This window comes from Typopeltis vanoorti, chromosome 4 (assembly GCF_054136105.1).
Source record: "Typopeltis vanoorti isolate ZY-2024b chromosome 4, IOZ_Tvanoo_1.0, whole genome shotgun sequence".
In the NCBI taxonomy this organism is placed as follows: Eukaryota; Metazoa; Arthropoda; class Arachnida; order Uropygi; family Thelyphonidae; genus Typopeltis; species Typopeltis vanoorti.
Window position 1 is genome coordinate 47,333,571 of NC_143552.1, and position 25,382 is coordinate 47,358,952.

General features: G+C 37.9%; 1 protein-coding gene and 1 non-coding gene across 2 annotated transcripts in view; one reads left to right on the forward strand and one right to left on the reverse strand.

Moving 5' to 3' along the window:
* LOC150107281 (protein Skeletor, isoforms B/C) overlaps positions 1 to 25,382 on the forward strand; it is a 365,485-nt gene that overhangs the window by 149,516 nt on the left and 190,587 nt on the right. The window contains exon 10 of the mRNA XM_090391768.1: positions 18,102 to 18,210. Coding sequence (XP_090247894.1) covers positions 18,102 to 18,210 — 109 coding nt within the window. The remainder of the gene's footprint in view (positions 1 to 18,101; positions 18,211 to 25,382) is intronic.
* On the reverse strand, positions 5,056 to 5,163 carry LOC150107282 (U6 spliceosomal RNA). The gene has a single exon (XR_016548280.1). It is a non-coding gene; the product is annotated as a U6 spliceosomal RNA (small nuclear RNA).

The window sequence follows — 25,382 nt, forward strand, 5'->3', positions numbered from 1 at the left end:
GAAGGAAAAGTGAAAGTTGGTAATTTCCGTGTGTAGAGGCTTAAGTGCTGTGAGGACATCATATTAGAGGCTTAATGGATTGTATACAGCACTCAGAAAAGATTAAAACAGAATTTAATACTTCCTGTATATTTCGTCTCAGTAAATGAGATATCTTCAGAGATTACAAAAAAAACTAATGTAACATCAAAAACAAATAACACACAATACTAAGCCCAACCATGTGGGTGATACTAAAGTCCTATCTAGGTGGAGTGCCCTCTAAGGATGGTTGTAGATGAACTGGAATGTAAATTGGGACCTCTGGTGATAAGCGTTTCCCAATCTTAGGAAGCTTAATGCAACCATATTTGTTAAGATTTTTTTGATTCCTGAGAGCTGCTGCTGCTGATTCTAAGAATAGTCTCTCTTTTTTGAATTTGCTGTGGTGGAGCATTGTGGTTTTTTTCCATGAGATCCTGTGGGTTGTATCCAAGACATGGTCAGCCAAGCCTGACTGACTATAGTCGTGTTTGCAGATGTATGACTTATGTTCCTCCAGGTGGATAGTAGCTGATCTGCCTGTCTGTCCAAAGTACACCAGTTTACATGAACAGGGTACTTTACAGACTCCAGGTACTGAGAGAGGAGGGAGCTGATCTTTTGTAGACCGGATAAGGGTAGCAAGTTTGCGGTGGGGCTTAAATGCTGTGTGTAGGTTGTACTTTTTTAAAATCACGGCTATTTTTTCGGATGGGCCGCGGATGTAGGGTATGGTGATGGCATTTCTAAACTCTTTCTTAAGAGAAGACCGAGGAGAGGGGGAGGACCTGATTATTTTTTTAATACTGTGATCACTGTAGCCATTGGAGAGGAAAGTGTTGTGTATGTGGTCAAGTTCAGTTGTAAGGGCAGTTCCACTGGAACAAAGATTGTAGGCTCTCTTTGTTAGAGTTTTAATAATGCCATATTGTTGAGTGAGGTGGTGGTGGGAGAGTTTGTGAATGTATCTGCCTGTGTGTGTGTGTGGGTGGGTTTTCTATATACAGTGAAGGAAAGTGTACTGTTGGGAAGGCTACAGCGTCTAGGAAGGGTAAACAATTGTTCTTTTCCTTTTCCATTGTAAACTGGATTCTTGGATGTAAGCTATTGAGGTGACTGAGGAAAGGGTCTAATGTGTCTGGGCCATGAGGCCAAATAGAGAACACATCGTCTACATATCTTAGCCAGATAGAAGGTTTGAGAGAGGCTGAGTCTATGGCTCGTTTTCCAAATTCTTCCATATAAAAATTGGCAAGAGGGGTTGAGAGGGGGAGGGGAACCCATGACAGTTCCCCCTATCTGCTTGTAGATTTTGTTCTTCCAAGAAAAATAACCAGAATTGATGCAAAGGAAAGGGGATCTAAGATGTCAAAAGGAAAAACGTTTTTTTATTTTTAATGTATCAATTAAGGGAGTATTGGTAAACAATGAGGAGATGTCAAAGCTTACTAATATGTCTGTGTTATTTAAGGTTAGATATTCTATGAGGGTTTTAAAATGGGTAGAGTTTTTTATATAGTCAGTGCTCTAAGCCTTGGCCACAATTTCACGGTTGCTCCTAAAGAAGTGCGTGCTTGATGTGATGTACAATGTCGAACGTGGCATCTGTTGCTTAGCACCGGAGTTAGCAAATAACATCAGACTTAACATCACCTACATCCTCACCCAATCTCCACCTCCAAAAAGTAATTTATCGTCTGCCCAACGCACTGCTCTCATGAAATTACGAAAAGAAAATAGTATTGTCATCACCAGTGCAGATAAGGGTAATGCCACTGTCGTTCTTAATGGAATACAATTGGAAAATGGGGATTATCCTCTGAGATTGCTCTACCTACACCCCGCTAGAACACGACCCCACAAAAACACAAATTAAAAAATTTACTGAAAAAAGTGTCTTCCTGACCCCCGAAATCACAAAAAAACCCAAACCTTTCCGTTCCCGTCCCCCCCCCCCTGAATATACAGTTTACCAAAAATCCATAAACCTAATTCTCCACTAAGACCTATAGTAGATACCACTAACACACCTTGCTACAAGCTGTCAAAACAGCTGGCCAGCTCTCTGACCCCCCCCCGCTCACCGGACTTTCCACATCCTATATCAAAAAACTCTACCCATTTTAAAACCCTCAGAAAATCTAACCTTAAATAACACAGACATATTAGTAAGCTTTGACATCTCCTCATTGTTTTCCAATATTCCCTTCATTGATATGTTAACACTTTTAAAAAACGTTTTTCCTTTTGACATCTTAGATCTCTTTTCCTTTGCCATCAATTCTGGTTATTTTTCTTGGAAGAACAAAATCTATAAGCAGATAGAGGGAACTGCCATGGGTTTCCCCCCTCACCCCCTTTTGCCAATTTTTATATGGAAGAATTTGAAAAATGAGCCATAGACTCAGCCCCTCTCAAACTTTCTATCTGGCTAAGATATGTAGACGATGTGTTCTCTATTTGGCCTCATGGCCCAGACACATTAGATCCTTTCCTCAGTCACCTCAATAGCCTACATCCAAGAATCCAGTTTACAATGGAAAAGGAAAAGAACAATTGTTTACTCTTCCTAGACACCTTAGTTACACGCCTTCCTAACGGTACACTTTCCTTCACTGTATATAGAAAACCCACACACACACAGGCAGATACATTCACAAACTCTCCCACCACCACCCCGCTCAACAATATGGCATTATTAAAACTCTTACCAAGAGAGCCCACAATCTCCGTTCCAGTGGAACCACCCTTACAACTGAACTTGACCACATACACAACACTTTCCTCTCCAATGGCTACAGTGATCACAGTATTAAAAAAATAATCAGGTCCTCCCCCTCTCCTCGGTTTTCTCTTCAGAAAGAATTTAGAAATGCCATCACCATACCCTACATCCAAAAAAATAGCTATGATTTTAAAAAAGTACAACCTACACACAACATTTAAGCCCCACCGCAAACTTGCTACCCTTATCCGCTCTACAAAAGATCAGCTCCCTCCTCTCTCAGTACCTGGAGTGTGTAAAGTACCCTGTTCATGTAAACTGGCATACTTTGGACAGACAGGCAGATCAGCCACTATCCACCTGGAGGGAACATAAGTCATACATCCGCAAACACAACTATGGTCAGTCAGGCTTGGCTGACCATGTCTTGGATACAACCCACAGGATCTCATGGGAAAAAAACCACAATGCTCCACCACAGCAAATTCAAAAAAGAGAGACTATTCTTAGAATCAGCAGCAGCTCTCAGGAATCAACCAAATCTCAACAAATATGGTTGCATTAAGCTTCCTAAGATTTGGGAAACGCTTATCACCAGAGGTCCCAATTTACATTCCAGTCCACCTACAACTGCCCTTAGAGGGCACTCCACCTAGATAGGACTTTAGTGTCACCCACGTGGCTGGGCTTAGTATTGTGTGTTATTTGTTTTTGATGTTACATTAGTTTTTTTGTAATCCCAAGATGTCTCATTCACTGAAACGAAATATATAGGAAGTATTAAATTCTGTTTTAATCCTTTCTGAGTGCTGTATACAATCCATTAAGCCTCCAATATGATGTTGGTAATTTCCTTTTGGTAGATGGTATAAGACAGGTATTGTCAAAACTCTTATTCACAAAGTCATGCAATGACTACATGAAATTCTTCTGATTCCCTTTTATTGGAAGAATTAAATAAAATCACCATGATTACTAATAAATATAATGAAACTACCATCCAAAAATAAATTACTACCTGTCTGTTTGTCTAGTGTCTATCATATTCTTAGAATGACTCTAAATGACAAGTCTGGCCTTGCTTACCATGCCATTAATACTAAACAGAGTTCTTTTGGAATCAACCCAAGATTCTTGATGCCAGTAGATTTAAATTTAATTAACTGTTTCTTAAAACTTGTAAAAATATATGACATCAATGAGATCTTAACTACTAGCTAATGTACTATGACATCCAATTCTTTATTGCTCTGATTTTATTTTTTTATTTTATGTTGCAAACCTATAGTAGATTTTAATAAATTTAGTTTAATCCTTTACCCAAATGTAGGCAAACAAAGGCCTGAAGTATCTTCAGGACTGAGGCAACTCATCACCAAGCTCTCATCACTCCTTGTCTCAGTATCTCCCATAATACAAAGCACATCTCCTTGCAGACATCTATAATACTATGCATTAAGGGAAGGGCCACTACCCAGACAGGTGTTTCAACCTTGATTGAGGTGTCGTCAGTGGGAGCCAGACCCAGAAGTGGTGATACTAAGGCAGAAACAATGGAGAGGTCATATTTACTTATGCGAGTTGCCAAACGTTGTACCACCTTATTATTAATTTACTCTCAATTTAGAGAAAGATGTTGGAAGTTTATTTTCCACTTAGTTAGACTATAATAAATTTAGTTTAATCCTTTACCCAAGTGTAGGCAAACAAAGTTTGCACCTGAAGTATCTTCAGGACTGAAGCAACTCATCGTAAAGGTGGACCAAGCTCGCATCCCTCCTTGTCTCAGTATCTCCCATAATGCAAAGCACATCGCCACTTTGGAATCTGGCTCCCACTGATGAGACCTCAATAAAGGTCGGAACCGGTCTAGGTAGTGGCCCTTCCTTTAATGCATAGCATTATATATGTCCGCAAGGAGATGTGCTTTGCATTATGGGAGATACTGAGACAAGGGGTGATGAGAGCTTGGTCCACCTTTATTATGAGTTGCATCAGTCCTGAAGATACTTCAGGTGCAAACTTTGTTTGCTTACACTTGGGTAAAGGATTAAACTAAATTTATTATAGTCTAACCAAGTGGAAAATAAACTTCCAACTTCTTATATTAGATTTTGAACCATGGGTGGGCTAAGGATTTCTTTTTTTCTATATCTATCAGTTTTTATATATTTTTTTGTATTTTTTTTACCAGTCTGGAAACCCTGCTCTAGAGACCAAACATCTAACTTTTTCAAGGCACTTTAGGCCTCCAATAAGCAGGGAAAGTAGTTTCACACCTGATGATAAAATTCATTTCCCACTTAAAAAAAAAAGTGGAATGCATCACAATTTTGTGTGTCGTTCTTGCACAGGGGACATGCTAATCTTTTCTGTATAATTCCAATTTTAGTATACGAGAGTGGTCTGAAAATTTCTTGGCCTTGACCATAAATGGCAACGCTATCAGCAATATTTTATTTATTTTTTGCTAAGTTACATCTGTCATAAGCATCCATATGAAATTGCAAGTCATTCTATCGAATAGTTTGTTTTATATAGCTGTCTGAAGGGAAAGTGTTCTCTGTATCCCTTGAAATGGATAAAAGCAGTTAAAAGAAGGTTTACTCCAAAAGAAATTCATTCAGAGTTCATAAAAGTTTATGGGCACTCTTCTCCTTTGTTTTCGACAATTAAGAAATGAACTGCCAAGTTTAAATGTGGCCATACCAGCCTTGAAGATGATTCATGTGAAGGACATCCAAAAAGTGTAACAACCCCAGAAATCATTGATCAAGTGCACGACATGGTATTGGATGACCGGTGAGTCAAAGTGCATGAAATTGCTGAGACTATAGGCATTATAAAAGAACTTGTAGGAGATATTTTGCATGAAGAATTGCATATGAAAAAGCTTTGTGCAAGATGGGTGCTGAACTTGCTCACAGCAGATCAAAAATGCACTCGCATGAAAATCTCTGAGCAGTGCTTGGAGCATTTTAACAAGAATAAAACTGATTTTGTGCATCAATTTATTACTATGGATGAGACTTGGATTTAACATTACCCACTAGAATCCAAACAGCAGTCAAAACAGTTGGCAGAAGCCGGTTGTTTAGCTCCAAAGAAGACGAAGTCGGTTCCATCAGTGTTTTGGGATGCTAAAGGCATTTTGTTTATTAATTATCTTGAAAAGGGTCAAACAGTAACCTGGAAATATTATTCCGATCTTGTAACCAGACTAGACAAAAAAATTCATGAGAAAAGACCTGGTTTGCAGAAGAAAAAAATCATCTTTCATCAGGATAATGCACCTGCCCACAAAGGTGTTTTGGCAATGGGAAAATTAAGGGATCTGCACTATGAATTGTTGGAACATCCACTCTATTCCACAGATTTGGCTCCCTCTGAGAGACTTCCATCTCTTTTCCTAAAACTAAAACTCTTCCTCGCTGGTCAGCTTTTTTCTTTGAATCAAGAGGTGATTGCAGCTGTAGAGGGGTATTTTGCAGATCTTACTGAGGACCACTACAGGGATGGGATAATGATGCTGGAGCATCGCTGGAATAAATGTATTAATCTTAAGGGAGATTATGTTGTAAAATAAAAATAATTTTGAAATTATAAATTTGTTTTTTCATTGTTAGGCCGAGAACTTTTCAGACCACCGTTGTATGTACTGCCAAAAGTAAGTAGGGCCATACATGCTGTAGATTGCATGCCAGTCTCAAAGTTTCGGGAAGTAATCATGATTAACTGTTCAGAATATCATTAAATTTTTTTTTTTTGTTTTGTACTAATGAGTAAATTATGCGACCTTTGTATTTGAATTACTAAAGCTATCCATTGTTTCTATTTGAACTCTAACACCTATGAGGAAGAAAGCGCATGCTACTTGATTCACTCGTCTTGAGATTCAGGTTTTGAATGATGTCAGCTAGTTTTCTCTTCTCTCCCAGATGATATCCTAACACAGGATGAAATATGTTGGGGTTAAATAAATTCTTATTATAAAAATATAATATTACTGCTATATGGTTTACCTAAAATCCACAAACCTAAGAACCCTCCCCCCCCCCCCCAAGAACTATAGTAGATCCCACTGATGCACCATACTACAAACTGTCAAAACAGCTAGCTGACTCTTACCCCCCTCCCTAGACTTACCACATCCTATATAAAAAAACTAAAAAAAAACTACACATTTTAAAACCTTGATTGAAAATCTAATTTTTAATAATACAGATATATTGGTAAGCTTTGACATCACCTCATTGTTGACCAATATTCTATTAAATGACACCATTAACACTATCGAAAAACGTTTTTCTTCTGATATCTTATATCTCTTTTCCTTTGCCATCATAGGTAGGACCTGGATAGGACTTTAGTCACCCACATATTTCACTTAGTGTTGTGTTGTATTTGAGTGTGTTACAAGGGTTATTTGTAATCCCTAAAGATGTCTCAGTGACTGAGATAAAATATTGTAAGCATTAAAATTAATTTTTAATAATTTCATAGTGCTGTAAATATTCCAGCACTGCAATATTTTCTGCACTAGGAATATGTCCTCTCAGCACTTTAGCTTCAACACATGAATAGATAGGCTACTGATATTACATCCTGTGGTAACATAACTTGTGAGGTATGTGAAATCTTCTATATGTGCCACTGATAGTAGTCAAATGTACATGTGACTACTATCGTAGGGAGTATATCTGTTTTCATTATATATTAATTATAGGCCATTAACTCTTTCTTTTATTGGCTATTAATGATGACAAAAATATACATAATTTATGTAAGCGAAGTTTCTGTGGGAAAGCAGTTCTAGAGATAGTTGTTGGTATTGAAACCACATGTTTATTAAACAATAAAAATAAAAGAATAAAATCTCCTGCCAAGTTTCGTTCGTCATAAGACTTACATGATCAGGGGTAATGGTGTATAAAAGTTTAATACAACAACCAAAGATAATTGATAACTAATAGTCAATTGGATGTTTTTTGACTTCACAAACTGTGAACATTAATTGAGAACCCGAATACAAAAGAAAACATTCGATATTGTATACTTGTTGGAACAATGCTAGTTGTTGCCACGTTCTGTGGCTCACACGTGTTGTATCCAAGGTCCAAGGAAGTTAAATTTTTTACGAATGCAGACCACACTTTGCATGGCTGAACATATAAAAGACGTCGAAAAAAGAAGGGAACACAAATCAGGCTTAGCATTCTATACAACTACTGCTGGCCATCAAGTACTCTGGCAACAGTCAAGTATGTCATATGTTGATAAAAACCAACTGGTAATTAGTTTACGGAATTAACAACGCATATAAAGTATATTAATTAAAGGTAACTTTAATAAATAACGTCTATATTTCGGCAACGTCACGTTGCCATCTTCAGGAACATAAAGATATGGTATGTGCACGCAGGCACTAACAAAAGCAAATGAGGAAGAAAGCAAGAAACTAATATTGTTCCTGAAGTCCTAATGGTGCCCTCTGGTGGGCTAATTTGGTTGACTTGGCAGTTGGGCTGAAGTTCTCAAAATGTAAGTCTCCCAAATTTGGGGTAGTTTCATGCACCCAAATTTGTTGAGGTTAGGGACGTTTTTTTAGAGCTGCTGAAGATTCCTTGAATAATCTTTCGTATTTAAACTTGCTGTGGTGTATTATTTTTGTTTTCTTCCAACGAATTCTATGGTGGGTATCTAAGGCATGGTCTGCCAGCCCAGAGTGGCTGTACTGGTGAAACCGGATGTAGTCTTTGTGTTCTGAAATCCTGATATTTGTTGTTCTGCCTGTTTGGCCAAAGTAGGACAATTTGCAGCTGCAAGAGACCTGGTATACACCAGGTCTAGGGGAAGTGGTTGGTCTTTGGTAGAGCGCATAAGGGATGCCAACCTTTTATATGGTCTGTAACAAGAAGTAAGGTCATATTTTCTGAGGATATTAAGGTATATTAAGATATTAAGGTGTGAAATTTGTGATTAAGACAGGGTATATGTGGAATTACCGTGCTGGCAAGTATGACAAGCTTAGGAGATTGCTTGGATCAGTGCCATGGCATGTACAACTGCAAGGGCTGGACGTCGATAGAGCATGGGAAGTGATCAAAGAGCATTTACAAGAGGTTATGGCTGATTGTATACCTAAGGTCCGAATAGTGAAACAAGGAGGGGTTAAATGGATGAATAACACCATTAAGCTTGAGCTGCAAAAAAAGAAACAACTATGGAGGGAATTTAAAGAAAGGGGTGACCTGCAGGCACACAAACGGTATAAAGTACAGGCTAGAAGGGTAACGAGTGTGGGAAAAACAGCAAAAGCCGATTATGAAAGGAAACTAGCTCTGTGCAAGCAAAAGAGAATCCCAAACAGTTCTTTCAATATGCTGCAAGCAAGAAAAAAACTGTACATGGCAAAATGATTTTAAGGAGTGACGATGGTAAAGAGTTCACTGAACCAGTCGATATAGTGGAGTTACTGAGCGCGCACTTTGCAAAAGTATATCATCCAGGTGGTGACGTTAAAAAAATGAAGGAACCATTAGTTTATATGGGAATTGTGATGAATGAAGTGGAGGTGAATAGTCTATTACAGAACCTTAATGTAAATACATCTGTGGGATTGGATGGTATACCGGCATGGGTCTTGCATGAAGCGGCTAATGAATTATCAGTGCCCTTGACCATGTTGTTTAATCTGAGTCTCAGGTCTGGCTTAGTCCCGAAGGCATGGAAAGAGGGGAAAATAGTTCCACTGCATAAAGGAGGATCCAAGACTATGGTTGCAAATTACCGACCGATCAGCATATCAGGAGTCGTTGTCAAGGTCTTGGAGAAAGTAGTCAAGGGAAAAATACAGGAATGGATTGATGAAAATGAGATACTGTACAGAGGACAGCATGGCTTTGTGAAGGGTAGATCATGCCTCAGTAACTTGCTCAAGTTTTATAACAAGGTGACGGCTGAACTGGATAAGGGAAATGGGTTTACAGTGATACTGCTGGACCTGGCAAAGGCGTTTGACAGGATACCACATGGAATTCTAATCCATAAACTACAACATATGGGAATGGATATAGGGTTGGTGAGATGGATAGCTGGGTGGTTGATGGAGAGATATCAAAGAGTAGTTTATTCAGGAGTAGAGTCCAAAAAACGGCCTGTGACTAGTGGTGTGCCACAGGGTTCTGTTCTTGGACCACTGCTGTTTAATCTGTTCATTAACGATATAGGGAAGGGTCTAAGTGGGACAGTTCATTTGTTCGCTGATGATGCAAAGTTCGGTAGGGCGATAGTGAATGCAGAAGATGTCAAAGTCTTGCAAGATGACTTAGATAGATTGGAGTTCTGGACTAAGGAGAATGGATGTCAATTTAATGTGACAAAATGTAAGGTTATGCATTTCGGAGTGAAAAGATTAGCAGCAGTATACCACATTGGTGGAACTGTACTCCAAGAGATTGATGAGGCCAGGGACTTGGGAGTGTTGGTGGATAGGGAGATGAAGTTTAGGGGGCACATTGCGAAAGTAGCTAAATCAGCTCATCAACTCACTTGGTTGTTGAAAAATACCTTGACGAGCAGAGAAAAACAAGTTATTGTACCTCTGTACCGAGCCCTGATAAGACCTCATCTCGACTACTGTGCCCAGATTTGGTCACCTCGGTTCCTTCTTGATGGGGAGGAGGTTGAGAGGATCCAGAGGCGAGTGACTAAGATGATAGCAGGTCTATGGAATGAACCATATGAGAACAGGTTGAAGATTTGTGGGTTGCAGAAACTAGTTGATAGGCGAAAGAGGGGAGATATGATTGAGACATTCAAATTGCTAAAAGGATTCTATAGGATTAATTCAGATGATATTTTTGAGATCAGGACTGGTGGTGGGAGAACTAGGGGACACCCATGGAAGCTGGGCAAGAGCGTGGTTAGCAGGGGTGTTAGAGCTGGGTTCTTTACTTTTAGAGTGGTAAATGAGTGGAATAAGCTGCCAGAGTCTGTTGTGGGTGCTATGACAGTGAGCGAGTTCAAGGCAAGGTATGATAGATACTGTGAGAATGTTGAACAGCTGTGTGAACATGATGTTTAGGGCCTCCCTCGATGAGTCTAAGGACTCCTGGAGTAGCCCATGGTAATAATAATAATAATAATAATAATATTGGTTATTTTTTCAGAGGTGCCCTGGATGTAGGGGATGGTGATAGATTTGGTGTAATCATTATTGTGGAGGGGGGTTGTGGTTTACTGGTTTGAGTATTTTTTGAATTTTTTGGGGTTATAGCCATTGGCTAAGAAAGTGTTGTGGGTGTGGTTTAGTTCAGTAGTTAGGGCCTTGTCATCTGAGCAGATTAATTTTGCCCTGTTATATAGTGTTTTTATAACCCCATATTGTTGTGAGAGGGGGGGGGGGGGAATTGCTGGTGAATGCATCTACCAGTATGGGTGGGTTTTCTGTAAACAGAGAAAACCAAAGATCCATCAAGCTGGCGGGTGATTAAAGTGTCTAGGAAGGGGAGGGTGTTGTTTTCCTCTTTTTCTAAGGTGAACTGGACTCTGGGGTGTGTTGGTTGTTTAAGTGTGTTAGGAAGGAGTGGAGTGAGTCTGAGCCATGTGGCCAAATAGCGAACACATCATCCACGTAACGAAGCCAAATAGTGGGTTTTTGTGGGGCGGAGTTTAAGGCTTTCTCTTCAAAGGTCTCCATAAAGAAATTGGCCAAGGGTGGGGAAAGTGGTGAACCCATGGCTGTCCCCTCTGTCTGTTTGTAGACAGTTTGTAGACACATGGCTCAGACTCACTCCACTCCTTCTTAACACACTTAAACAACCAACACCCCAGAGTCCAGTTCACCTTAGAAAAAGAGGAAAACAACACCCTCCCCTTCCTAGACACTTTAATCACCCGCAGCTTGATGGATCTTTGGTTTTCTCTGTTTACAGAAAACCCAACCATTCTGGCAGATACATTCACCAGCAATTCCCCCCCCTCACAACAATATGGGGTTATAAAAACACTATATAACAAGGCAAAATTAATCTGCTCAGATGACAAGGCCCTAACTACTGAACTAAACCACATCCACAACACTTTCTTGCTATAACCCCAAAAAAATCCAAAAAATACTCAAACCAGTAAACCACAACCCCCCTTCATAATAAAGATTACACCAAATCTATCACCATCCCCTACATCCAGGGCACCTCTGAAAAAATAACCAATATCATCAGAAAATATGACCTTACTTCTTGTTACAGACTATATAAAAAGTTGGCATCCCTTATCCGCTCTACCAAAGACCAACCACTTCCCCTAGACCTACTTGGTGTATACCAGGTCCCTTGCAACTGCAAATTGTCCTACTTTGGCCAAACAGGCAGAACAACAAATATCAGGATTTCAGAACACAGACTACATCCGGTTTCACCAGTACAGCCGCTCTGGGCTGGCAGACCATGCCTTAGATACCCACCATAGAATTCGTTGGAAGAAAACAAAAATAATACACCACAGCAAGTTTAAATACGAAAGATTATTCAAGGAATCTTCAGCAGCTCTAAAAAAACGTCCCTAACCTCAACAAATTTGGGTGCATGAAACTACCCCAAATTTGGGAGACTTACATTTTGAGAACTTCAGCCCAACTGCCAAGTCAACCAAATTAGCCCACCAAAGTGCACCATTAGGACTTTATGAACAATATTAGTTTCTTGCTTTCTTCCTCATTTGCTTTTGTTAATGCCTGCGTGCACATACCTTATCTTTATGTTCCTGAAGATGGCAACGTGACGTTGCCGAAATATAGAAGTTATTTATTAAAGTTACCTTTAATTAATATACTTTATATGCATTGTTAATTCCGTAAACTAATTACCAGTTATGTATGACCAACGTATAAGCCATGCTACTAGAATGTTGATAAGAACTGTTTCACAAGAAAATTTAAAGAAGCTGCAAAATTGCTTAGGATCCCTACACAATGCAATAAAAATCGGGGCTTGATTTTATATCAAGTATGGTCTGCATTCATAAAAAATTTAACTGCCTTGGACCTCGGATACAACACGGTTACTGTATGCTTGTTGGAAACAATGCTAGTTGGCAACAACTAGCATTGTTTCCAACAAGCATACAGTAACAAATGTCTTCATTTGTATTCAGGTTCTCAATTAATGTTCACAGTTTGTGAAGTCAAAAAACATCCAATTGACTATTAGTTATCAATTATCTTTGGTTGTTGTATTAAACTTTTATACACCATTAACCCTGATGATGTAAGTCTTATGACGAACGAAACTTGGCAGGAGATTTTATTCTTTTATTTTTATTGTTTAATAAAGATGTGGGCTGAATACCAAAAACAATCTCCAGATACATAATTTATGCTGATGTCTCGTTGCTTACTCAACACTGTATATACTGAGTTTTCATTATAGAGTAACTTGCTAGATACATTTCATCTTTTATAGAGATTTCATCAACTAGATCCTTGCTATCATCAACTTTTTTAGCGTCACTAGTGATCTAGATTTCTACAGTTGAACTAAAGTTGATATATGGCCATTTAATGTGATATACAAGGGATGTCCAGAAAGTAAGTTCCATTTTTAAATATTTTTACTGCAGCACTGTAATCACAATGGTGTGCATGCGTGCCGAGTTTGTTGATTCATTAGTAAGGTGTTGGTACCAATTTCAGACATTCTCGCAGTGCATATACTTCTTATGTGTGTTTGTAATGTTGAAGAAAATCGAATCACCCACCACATGTAAAATTGAATCTCCTGCCACATGTGAAATTAGGTCACTTATCTGTTTCTTGAATGCGAGGAACGTTAAAGCAGCTGAAATTTCTTTTGATATTTTGATTCATGATAACGCCCACCCACACACGGCTGGCGTAACATAACTTCTTGCCACCTTTGGCTGGGAATAATTCCATCATCCTCCATATTGTTATGACCTGATGCCAAGCAACTTTCACCTGTTCAAACATCTGAAATCTTTCCTTGGTGATTGACGGTTTCAAGACAACGACCTGGTCAAAGAAGCAGTCAATACGCGGTTTGCACAGGCAGCAACCTTCTACAATGAAGGTGTACAACTCTTGGTGCCCCATTATGATAAGTACCTGAATAATGATGGAATTATGTAGAAAAGTAGTGAAAGTTGTCTACTTTAATTTCCGATAGTTTTTTTTGTAAGTATATTTTTGTTTCTCTGACAGCCCATCGGAACTTACTTTCTGGACATCCCTCGTATGCTACTCCATCCAGCAAAAGCTTTCCATAATCATTTTAAATCTATATGATGTCAGTGTGTATTAATGATTTTCTGAGTGATTAATTGTGTATAATTTTCAATGACTGCTTTGATATTATCTGTTTGTGTTGTCTAACTCAGAGAAACTTATTTTTGGAATTTGTTTTTTTTTTAACATGCAATATTAAATTTTCCAACTTCAGCTGCTAAACATTAAAATCAAATTCTGTCAGTGCTATCATTTGTTTTCATACATTTCTTATTCCTCAGACTCAGCACTTGAAACTATTTTGTATAAATGGATGTTATTTCTAATGCTAATTGGAGATAAAATGTGGAAGGAGTTGAAGCTTGTCATAATTATTCTTTCTCTCTCTCTCTCTTTCTCTCATAAAATTATTAATTCAAGTGTAGTTTGAATTTAGAGAAATCAAACTCAGTCAGCATGAAGTCCCAATATTTTCATGCAGTTAGCATGTAGGTTCATTTTGCTTTCTTTAGATATTGACATAATTTTTGAGTATTAGGCATACTAGTGTTAAAATTTTGTTAATAACTGCTCATGCTTAAAAAAAAAAAAAAATTGTGGTGGTGTGTGTGTGTGTGTCTACAGTATCCGTCATCCCTGCAAACTTAAATACTCTGGACAGACCAGAAGAATGGCTAATTACCAGAGAAGAACACAAAAATGCCCATCTGCACTGCAGCCAGTATGTAGAGACAGACCTTGTCATGGATACAGACAACCAGATCCAATTGGGGGGGGGGGAGAACCTCGCTCATATACAGAAACTGATACAAATCAGAGAGACTGTTCCTGGAATCTAGCCCAGTCCTAGAAAATTCTTCAAACCTAAATAAATTCAGCTGCATTACATTACTAAAAATCTAGAAGACTATCACTGTGAGACTATCAGCAAGATTCCACCACTACGCCCATAGAGGATGCCAGTTAGGATTGTAGGAGCTGGCATTTTGAAATCAGTCTGTGTTTGCCTTCCTTCTGGTGTGCCTGCATGCATGTGCTTAGTATTTCTTTGTGCCCATGAAGATGCCTTGGTGACCAGGGTGAAATATTGGCTTATAATCTAATTAGCTAAATAAATTTAGAAAGTTTATTATTTTAGTTGTTTTCTCTATTAGACATCAATATGAGTGATTATCAATGTCTAAGCATTCATACGTAGTTAATAATTACAGCTTGATCCATTGGTGAATCTGAGTTTGAAACCTTGTTGCACTAGCTTCTTAGCTACCCATAATCCTTCATATCTGGGTAATTTATGAATCACAAGGGACTTGCTGCACAAGTGAAGCTTTACAGTCATGAAAAGGAGCAACCGTCTGCAGTTTTGTTAACAAAATACAACTGTGAATTCGCATAAACGTAAATTAGCCTCTTCTGAATAAATTATTATCCTTACATTTGTGACACACTTAAATGTATGAGATGGTTTTGTTTTTTGTTGTTCACCTTCATGCATGTGAGGTGTCTGCATGAATGTTGACCAGCAGCTGCTTGTGTTTTTATATGATTAGAAAAGGTGGAGGGATGGTTGTGGTCAAGTTTGTGGAGCAGTGCTCATGAAAATACCTATAGAAAAGACAATACAGAAACAGGGCATCTGAGAAAGCTGCTGGAAAGAGTTAGGGAGAAGGTCATCTATTAAGTAGACTGCCCTCTTCTGAATACCATCAAGCATTCATGAGATAGTATGAATCAGTACAAAGCAAAGGGCTCTCATTTGAACTGGCTGCAATGTCTCTATGAGTCCATTAAAAAACTGAATTTTGTATGCCTTTGTAAAAGATAAATAAAAGATTTTTTTTTCTGCTTATCAAAATTTTTTTTCTGAATATAAACTTAAGTTTTTCATGTGTGGGAGAATGAAAGGGTGTGTGTGCATTTTTTTTAAAATTAAATCATGCCAAATTACATTAAATTTAATTATGGCCTTCAGAAACTGCTTTCCTATAGAACCTTTGAATAGAGAGCAATCTCTATCAATATACGATAGAGAGCATGCTTTCTATTCTATATATGATCATGCTCATAAAGGCCATTATCTGAATTACATGTGTACACACAATGTAGAATAGATATCGCTGAAAGAAAATAAAATATTTGGACTTATGTTCTATGCAATCATAGACACTAAAGACATTATTTGAAAAGACAACATTCCTTCCTTTTGTTTCACAAAAAGTTCACTTGGTGAGATGATCTCCTTCGCAACAATCATGATGGGACATGCACATTTTCAGATGACCACTAATACACATACTGGCCACTGAATTAGAAACCTTTATGCAGATATACATAAACGTCACTTACACAGTATATATGCAAAATACCTACATGGATATACGCATCACCATGTGTTCTATGCAACTATTTAAGAATGCTTCTAGTCAGTAATCATTAACACTGGGAAAAACAAAGGATCTTTAGAGTTCAGTAAAGGGCTTATTGTGGGTGGGTCTGGCAAAAGCCACAATTTTGAAAACAGCATAGCTGATTAGTTTCTCAAAAGGTGAGATATCCTGGGTGTTTAATCAATGGAAAAATGACCCACATTGCTTGTCTAAGCAGCAGAAGTGTGGTCCCTTGTCCTTTCAGGAACGTGATCGTAGTCATGTGAAAAGGCTTGTAACAGACAAACAGCACTTGCTGTGTGCAGCAATTGACTGAAGCATTTAATGAAGGCTGTTCTCAGCCCATAACACACACTGAACTATGTTCAGGGGATTGAAGAAGGGGGGGGGGGAATCAGTGTTGTTAGTGGCATGCCTATAAGGAAACCACTGATTTCTGTAAAGAACCAGAAAGTTCATCTACAGTCATCAGGGACAGTGGAAGAAAGTCATGTGGTTCGACGAGTCAAGGTGAACCTTGTCCTGTACTCAGGGTAAGCAGAGTTTTGTGGGAGTCCCATGAAGCATTGAACCCAGCTTGCCTTGTAAACACAACTCAAGGTTCTAGAGGTGGTGTCATGGTGTAGGACATGTTCTGCTGGTACAGAACAAGTTTCCTCATATTGCTGGAAAGTCAGATGTCCTCCAAGGAATATCTGAACATTGTTGCCAATCAAATCCATCCTGCAATTTTGACTTTTTATCCAGAAGGACAGCTGTTTCATGAACAACAATGCTACTGTCCATCACACAAAAATCATTCAGAAGTGGTTCAGTGATCATGACAGTGACTTCCACTATTTTCCCTGGCCACTACAAAGCCCAGATTTGAACCCCATTTGAGAATGTATGGGACGTGTTAGAAAAACAGATCTCGGGAGCAAAGTCCTCTTCTGTCAAATCTGAACTAGTTAATGGACTTCCTGCTGTGTTGTAGATAGATGCAATCCAACATGCTGTGGAATATCTATGCCAAACCACATATGTGCTGTAATTCAAGCTAAAGGAGGTATAAAATGGTATTAAATAAATTCCTAACACAGTGGTAGTATGTGTAACGTGCATAGATGTATATTAACTATCAGGTATTATAAATTATATTTGTATCTTTAGTGTGAGACCACTACATTATTTATTGCAGGTGTGAAGTGGCTTAAAAAAGTAACATGCTGGAGGTTTTCACATGTACAAATTTTGATAGGTGAGATGTCATTATAAAAATTAATGTGGGACTCACTATGAGTGCACTGTTTAGTAATATGATAAACTTAGGTAACATTTCTCTGTAAATCAGCTTTAATGGAGAGCAGTAAATATAAGTAAATATAAATCATTTGTTTTGTATCACATTTTTGGATATATCTTGAAAAAAAAAAGTAACACAGATTAACACATAAAGTAAAACATATTTATGCAAAATTCATAAGTACGTTTTAAATACTTTTTTGGTCTACTGCAGTGAAATTTATTGGATTGTGATAGCATTTCAAACATAAACTTATTGATATACTGTGTGTGTGTACACACACACACACACGCTACTGTTTGCAGATGTGTGTGCGTGTGTGCACAGAGGATTTATTTCTGTATGCAAAGAATTCTGTGGTATGTAGTATTTTACATTTATGTAGTATTTCATATGTTTTACATTTTGAGATTATTATTTTTTTTTTTATCTCACTAGAACACAGGTTTTAGGGAAATACACAAACATGAATTTGGCTATTTCCTTACCAGATGGGAAAAAAATTAACGAAATAAGATCGTTTGGTGTATGGTGTAAGAAATTTTCTGTAAGTACTTAATATTGAATCTTGCAATTGAAAATTGTTTCTTAAAATTATTTTGATAATTATTTAATCAGATATCAGACAGAAAACATGACTCCACGTAATTAAGAATTTAAGCAAACTACCTGATATTTATATTATCGCTACATCATCAAATCCTGATATGTACCCTCAGAAAGTGTACAGATTATTATTATTCATAGTTATAAGACTCATCATGGGAGTCCCATCTTAGACAACACCAAGTCTATCATACCACTCCTTAAGCTCATTCACAATTCATGCTCTCACTATCCTATCAGGCAATGCAATCCATGGCAGCACAACCACCCTTCATGCATAAAAGCTACTCCTCATCCTTTTGATCGTGACTTCCATTCATAACTTCCAGGAGTGGCCCCTTATGATAGTACTACATGAAAAGTTTATATTATTAATAAATTTCTATTAATAATTTTTCTCCAAATTAATCTGTTAATTTGTCAAATTAACCAGATATAAAAAGCATTAAATGGAAGGGGAGAATCGAGGCAAAAACAGGTGATTTGTGGGGTACCACAAGGTTAGGTGTTGGGACCATTGTTGTTTAATTTGTACATAAATGATATAGGAAATATTCAGTTGTTTGCTGATGATGCAGAATTAGGTATGGTAATAGTTAATCAAGGTGATGTGGAGAGCTCTTGCAGGATGATTTAAATAGATAAGGAAGTTGATGAAGATGTTCACATCTGGATTACTTTGCTCAAGTCTGGTTTCCTGGGTTTCTTGAGAGTGACCAAGATGGTGAGTGGTCTGTGGAATGTTCCTTATGAAGATAGATTGAGGATGTATGGATTGCAGAAGTTGGTTGATAGGAGGAAAAAGAGAGGATGGGATAGAAAAAATTTAAGTTGCTTAAAGGGTTTGATAGGATTGATGCAGGGGAAATGTTTCAGCACTTGGCTGGATGGGCAAGAACAAAGAGTCATCTCTGGAAGTCGAATAAAGGTGTGTGGTAAATAGTAGTATGAGGACTAGAATTTTTTTATTAGAATTGTGAATGAGTGGAATGGGTTGCCAGAGTTAGTTATGAGTGCTTTGTCTGTTAATGGGTTCAAGGAGAGGTATGATAGATTGTGTGGATAGTTTGGTTCTCCCGCAATGAGTCTTCAGATTCCATTCAGGTTCTCATACAACAACAACAATAATAATAATCTATCAGTACTTTAGTAGTGTCAGATCTTATATTTCTCTATTGTAAGGTATTCCTTATTTACCGTACCAATTCACATAGATCTTGGTATTCCTCTGGTTTTTTCCCCTACCCTTCATGATACCAATATGTTTTGCTGACTTTTTCTCTTCCATTCTGCTTAAGTGACCTTACCACCTGAGATTAGCCCTGTTCACACATCCAAAAATGCTAACAATGTCAACTTCAATCCTAATATACTCATTTTTAATATGATTCTGCCACTGATGCCATTGGTTCCTCTCTAAATCTTTCTGAAATTCGCATATCTGTGGTCCCCAATCTTTGTTAAGTGTTTTATTTCTAACTCAGGTCTCAGATCCTTAAGTTAAAATTAGTTTGCATAGTTGTCTTGTATACAGTTAGCTTAATGTTTTGACTAAATTATCCATTATTCCATATAAATTTTTTGAGTAGATTGCCTACCATACCAAGTTTGTTAATTCTGTTGTCTATTTCTATGTTGTTATTATTATTCAGGCCTCCATAGAGTCAAAAGACTCATTTGTGGGAGGTCCCCTAGGAAACACAAAGTCTGTCGTACCACTCCTTGAACTCATTAACCATTCTTGCTCTCACCACTCTATCAGGCAATGCATTCCATGGTTCAACCACCCTCCATGCAAAGAAACCACTCCTCATCCTCTTGCTCACAGTTCCTTTTGTAACTTCCAGGGATGGCCCCTTGTCACCGATCCTTCCCACTATTCCACCAAGTGAAAGAATTCCCCAGTGTTAACCCTGTAAGTATTTCTCAACAGTTTAAAAGTCTCAGTCATATCACCTCTCCTTCTATCTTCCAAACTCTGCAGTCCACATTCCCTCAGCCGATCCTCATAACTAACATTGTACAGTCCTGAAACCATCTTTTGTTATCTGGTCTGTAACCAGATAAAGTAACAACAGTTAATTTATCCCCTTCAAATCCTGGGGACCAAATTTGAGAACAATAGTCCGAGTATGGTCTGATCAGGGTCTTATGCAATGGAACGATAACTCTTTTATCTGTGCAGGTCAGTGTCCTTCACAGTATTGCAGCAATCCTCTGGGTTACTTTCACCGCCTTTGCAATATGTTCCCTGAATTTCAGTTTTCTATCAATCATCATCCCCAGATCTCTTGTCTCCCCTACTTCCCCCAGTATAGTTCCTCCAATCGTGTATGCAGCCTCCCATCAATGTATCCCAAACTTCAAGACTTTACCTTTTGCTGCACTAAACTGATACCTCCATTCATTTGTTCATCTGTCTAGTTTATTCAAATACTCTTGCAGGACTGGCACAACTACACTATTACTAATAACCCTTCCCAACTTCACATCGTCTGCAGACAACTGAATATCCCCCTGCAATCCATTGACAATGTCATTGATATAAAGGTTAAACAATATAGGTCCCAGTACCAAGCCTTGTGGGACCCCACTCGTAACCTTCTGTCTTCTTGATATTGCCCCACCATACAGAACACTCTGATACCTATCAGACAGCCAATCCTGAATCCAGTTGACTAACCCAACATCTAAACCCATGTGCTGTAACTTAAATATCAGCTTATCATGTGGCATCCAGTCAAATGCCTTTGCAAAATCCAAAAAATGGCAGTATATGCCTTTCCCTCATCAACTGCTCTTGTCACTTTATTATAAAAGGCAATCATATTACTAAAGCAAGAGTGCCTCTTTACAAATCCATGTTGACTCTCACAGATAACATTACCCTCATCTGCCCAACACTGTATATTGTCCCTTACTAATTTCTTCAAGATCTTAACAACTTCTGATGAAACACAAACTGGCCTATAATTAAGATAGTGATAAGATATTAGGTAAGACAGTGCCCATAATGGCACTATCTTACCATCCTTCCATTCCTTGGGTATGGGAAAATAACTCCAAGGAATGGGAAAATAACTCCATTATTTTCTCTGCATCAGTCACTCTATTCCCATTTTTATCCCACAATGTCATTCCTCCACAATCATTTCTGCTCCTACTTGCCACATAGCTAAAAAATTCCCTAGGATTTTCTTTGGATCTTAGTGCCAATCTCTTCTCATATTCCAGTTGTGCCTTCCCTTCCTTAGCATACTAGTCACTCTCCTGGTGTGTGTCTTATATTCTTCATGCATCTGCTCTCCACCCTCTCTCTTTATATTCTTCCATAATCTTTTTTTTTCACCTGCAGTTCCTGCTTGATTTGTTTGTCATCCAAATTGTGTCCTCTTCTTCGCTCATGGAATACAGCTTACTACTATTGCTGCTAACAAATATTCCTTCACAATTTCCCTAGCATTAATGATATCCCAACCTTCCAGTTCCACCCTCCATGGAACTGCCCCAAGTTGATATCTAAGACTATTATAATCACCCACCTTATAATTCCACATATGTTCCCATCTCTTTGATACTCCTACATGTCTATTCATCTTCCAAGTATAAAAACCACATGGTCACTCTCTCTCCAACTGGGGGAAGAGATGTCATCTCACTTATTATCAGCTCTTCTGATGCTATGACCATATCCAAACCTCTTGAACCTCTTCTTCTCTCTATTACATGTTGCTTAAGACATTTGTCATTCAAGAATTTCCATTCCCTTATTACTACATGTATTTTCCTCTTACCAACTTATACTGCTGTAGTTAAAATCTCCCATAACAATCATTCTTCTTGCACTTGCCAGCTCAACTGCCTAAACATCTTCTGCTCCACTCCTCTGTGCTCCTTGATTTGTAGCAACACTCCACTAAATATTCTGTCCTAGCCACTTCTACCTCACACCATATGCTTTCAAAATCATTAGTGTCATTGCCTTGCTGAAAAATGCTGTACCCTGCTATTTCTATTCCTGTTATTATATCCTATTCTGTCAACCACGTCTCAGTGATCCCAATAATCTTTGGCCAGGCTGATACTATCAGCGCCACCAATTCCTCTCCTTTATTCCGGATACTCCTGGCATAAAAATGTCACTGTTTCTATACCTATCATTATCTCCTCCAGACTCCACTGGACTCAGTGTTACCTGATGTTTTCCCCCTTCCCCCAAGTGCCTATTCCCACAAGAGGTCACCCCTGCTACCATCCATCCTGGGAATTCTGGTTTCCCTGCATTGACACCCCGACTCATTCAGAAAACAGCAATCTCTCCAGATGCCTACGTCCTTCCTCATTCAAATGTAAGCAGTCTCTAGTTTTCTGATTACTATTACACTTCATATAGTTTTGGGAATGTCAGCTTGACTCAGCATTGTAACACTTGTGAATTGGCCTTGCTAGTTGATCATTATTGGATGAATTCTCTATAGATCAGGAACAAGAAACATAAGACAGTGATAAATATCATCATCCATAATATTTTATTGATTCCTGATATGAATAGCATACTGAATCATAGAATGTGAGTCCTCTTCAGTAATGAGAGCTATAATTAAAATCCATCATCTCTGTTGGAGATCTTTGGTCTGAGATTTACAACTAAATCCAATTGTTTTTCAGAGAGAGAACTACCAGGCACACATTATTTTATTAATAATAACTACAAAATTTGGTTCAAGCATAAAAACAAACTTATATCACATGCTTGATAGATATGGGCCTAATAAAAAAATTTCAGCATATTATGAATTACTGAATTGTGAAAAAAAAAGTGTTTTCAATAAAAATATTTAAATATAGGAGATCCATTCCTAAAATGCAAGTTGTGTAGTCAAGAGGATAGTTCCTAACTTTATCAACAGATACATATTATTTCTGCTATTGCATGGATGTTTCGGAAGACTTGAAATAGCAGATATCGAGCATAAAACGAGTCTCTTTTTTTCATGCTACTTTGTGCCTCTCATCACTTGCAATGCAAAATCAGAATTTTTTTTTCCAAATTAAAAGCATATATGTGTCAGAATAAACAAGTCATTGATGATTAACCATATCTGTTTTTAGGTGTGTTCCACAAAATACTTATGTCCATTCATCAAATGTTATTTCAATTTGGCAATTTGCATGGGCACAAAGAGATAAAAGTACCAGAATTATACATTGCTATAATTCTATTCTGGGTGGATACACACAAGAATTTTTCCTTGTTGATCAGTGTTTACTAGCAAAATGGTTTGAATGGGTATTGATAAATCTGCAACTGGCTAAATGGAATTTAATGAAATGTAATATTTATAATCTCTATTAAAAATATGTCAAAAATAAATTATTTCAACTGTGGTTTCAATTAGACAAAAATTATAATTGCACCAATTTTTTATACAAATTTTTATGAGAGCAGCACTCCTGGTGGTAGAATCTCTTTGAAGAAATATCATACATCGTCATAGCTCTGAGGAAGCAATAAGAAAGAATTCATTTTTCATTTGCATTTTAATTTTTTAATTAAAAATTTAAATTAAAAATGCTTTGTGCATTTTTAATTTTCATTTGTTAAACCAGCCATTGGTTCGTGAGTCATGTCTATTGTGTGTGCGTGCGCGCACCAAAGACAGTAGGTTCTGTTCCCTGCCCCCCCCCCTTCCCCTAAACAACTCCATTTTGAAGGCATATTGGTGAAAATAGCAGGCCTGGCCCCAGATAGTGCATGGACCTGAACCTCTGAGTCAGGCAGCTTCCCATTCAACTGACATATAATCCCTGCAGCTACATATGCTGCCAGGTCATGCCTGGAGAAGGAATCCAAGCAGTGGTACATCACATAGTCAGGTCTCCATATTCGTGGGGTTTATATTAACGATTTTTTTTTTTGCAGTTGAGAAATCTTGCATCTTCAGGTCTCCCACTTAGTGTCATCTGAGTAGAATGGCCTGTGACCTTTGTGTGTTGTATGTCTGCATTAGATTACATGTGCTTAAAATATAGTATACTGTGCATATGTGAATACGATTGGGTTATAAATGAACTGTATCTAGTTATGAAAAAGTCTACTTTTTTTCAAGGACAACTCTGTAAATGCCTGTTGGAAGCCCAATGTCATGTATGACTTCAGTCCAGATGAACAGCACAAGAAAACAATCACAGAAATAAAGGAGTTGGCCAGGAGAATAGGTAGAACAGAATTCAAGGACTGAGAGGAGGGCATCAGTGATTGAATTATTGGACAGGCAACAACACTAATAGATGATGAATTTGAGGAGCTTGTTTATTTCAACTCTGAGAATGAGGAAGAACCATGCCAAGAGAAGTTAGACTTGGAAAACCAAGCACAGACAATGCACCTTGCAGACTTCCATGAACATGATGACAACATGATTTGTGCAATGAAGGTTGAATGAAAGCCTCAACAATATTTTAACACTGTACACAACAATGTTCATAGAGTTCAAACAAAAGAAGCCTCCCATCACAATGTTCCTGAAAAGGACAACTTTTACATTGATTCCTAAAACCCCCAAACTGGAAGTCTTGACGTAAGCAAACCCTGCTTCTTCTCCCTCGAAACTCCTACTACTGCGGAGTACTGAATCCTGTAGTTAATACTCTGGTGCATGCCTTGTTCTTGACACATTCACCATGGGGCGATCGTCACTCTTTCATTGTCACCCTAACTATCTGGTGGGGCATTTCCCTGCAGAAATTTTGTGCTTGCATTTCAGCAGATGCATTACATGTTGTAACAGTTCGTTGATTGTAACAGATATGTTAAGGGGATGGGTGTGCTAATGTGTTGTTTTATTATATATTAGAAAACAATAATTAAGGAGAATGCTATATTTGGTTGGTATATTTGAATTATGAAAAGGTGTAGATATGTGAACCATCACTAATGAGCCATGTGAGAATAGGAAATATAAGAGAGAGAAAAAATAGATGTGAATAGAATTACTTTCATTACTTGCAAACAAATTATTAATAATTAACATGCGTGTCTTATATGTTGCTGTGTGGAGAGAATTGCATGTGATCTTATAAATTACAGACATGCATGTGTATTTATGATGA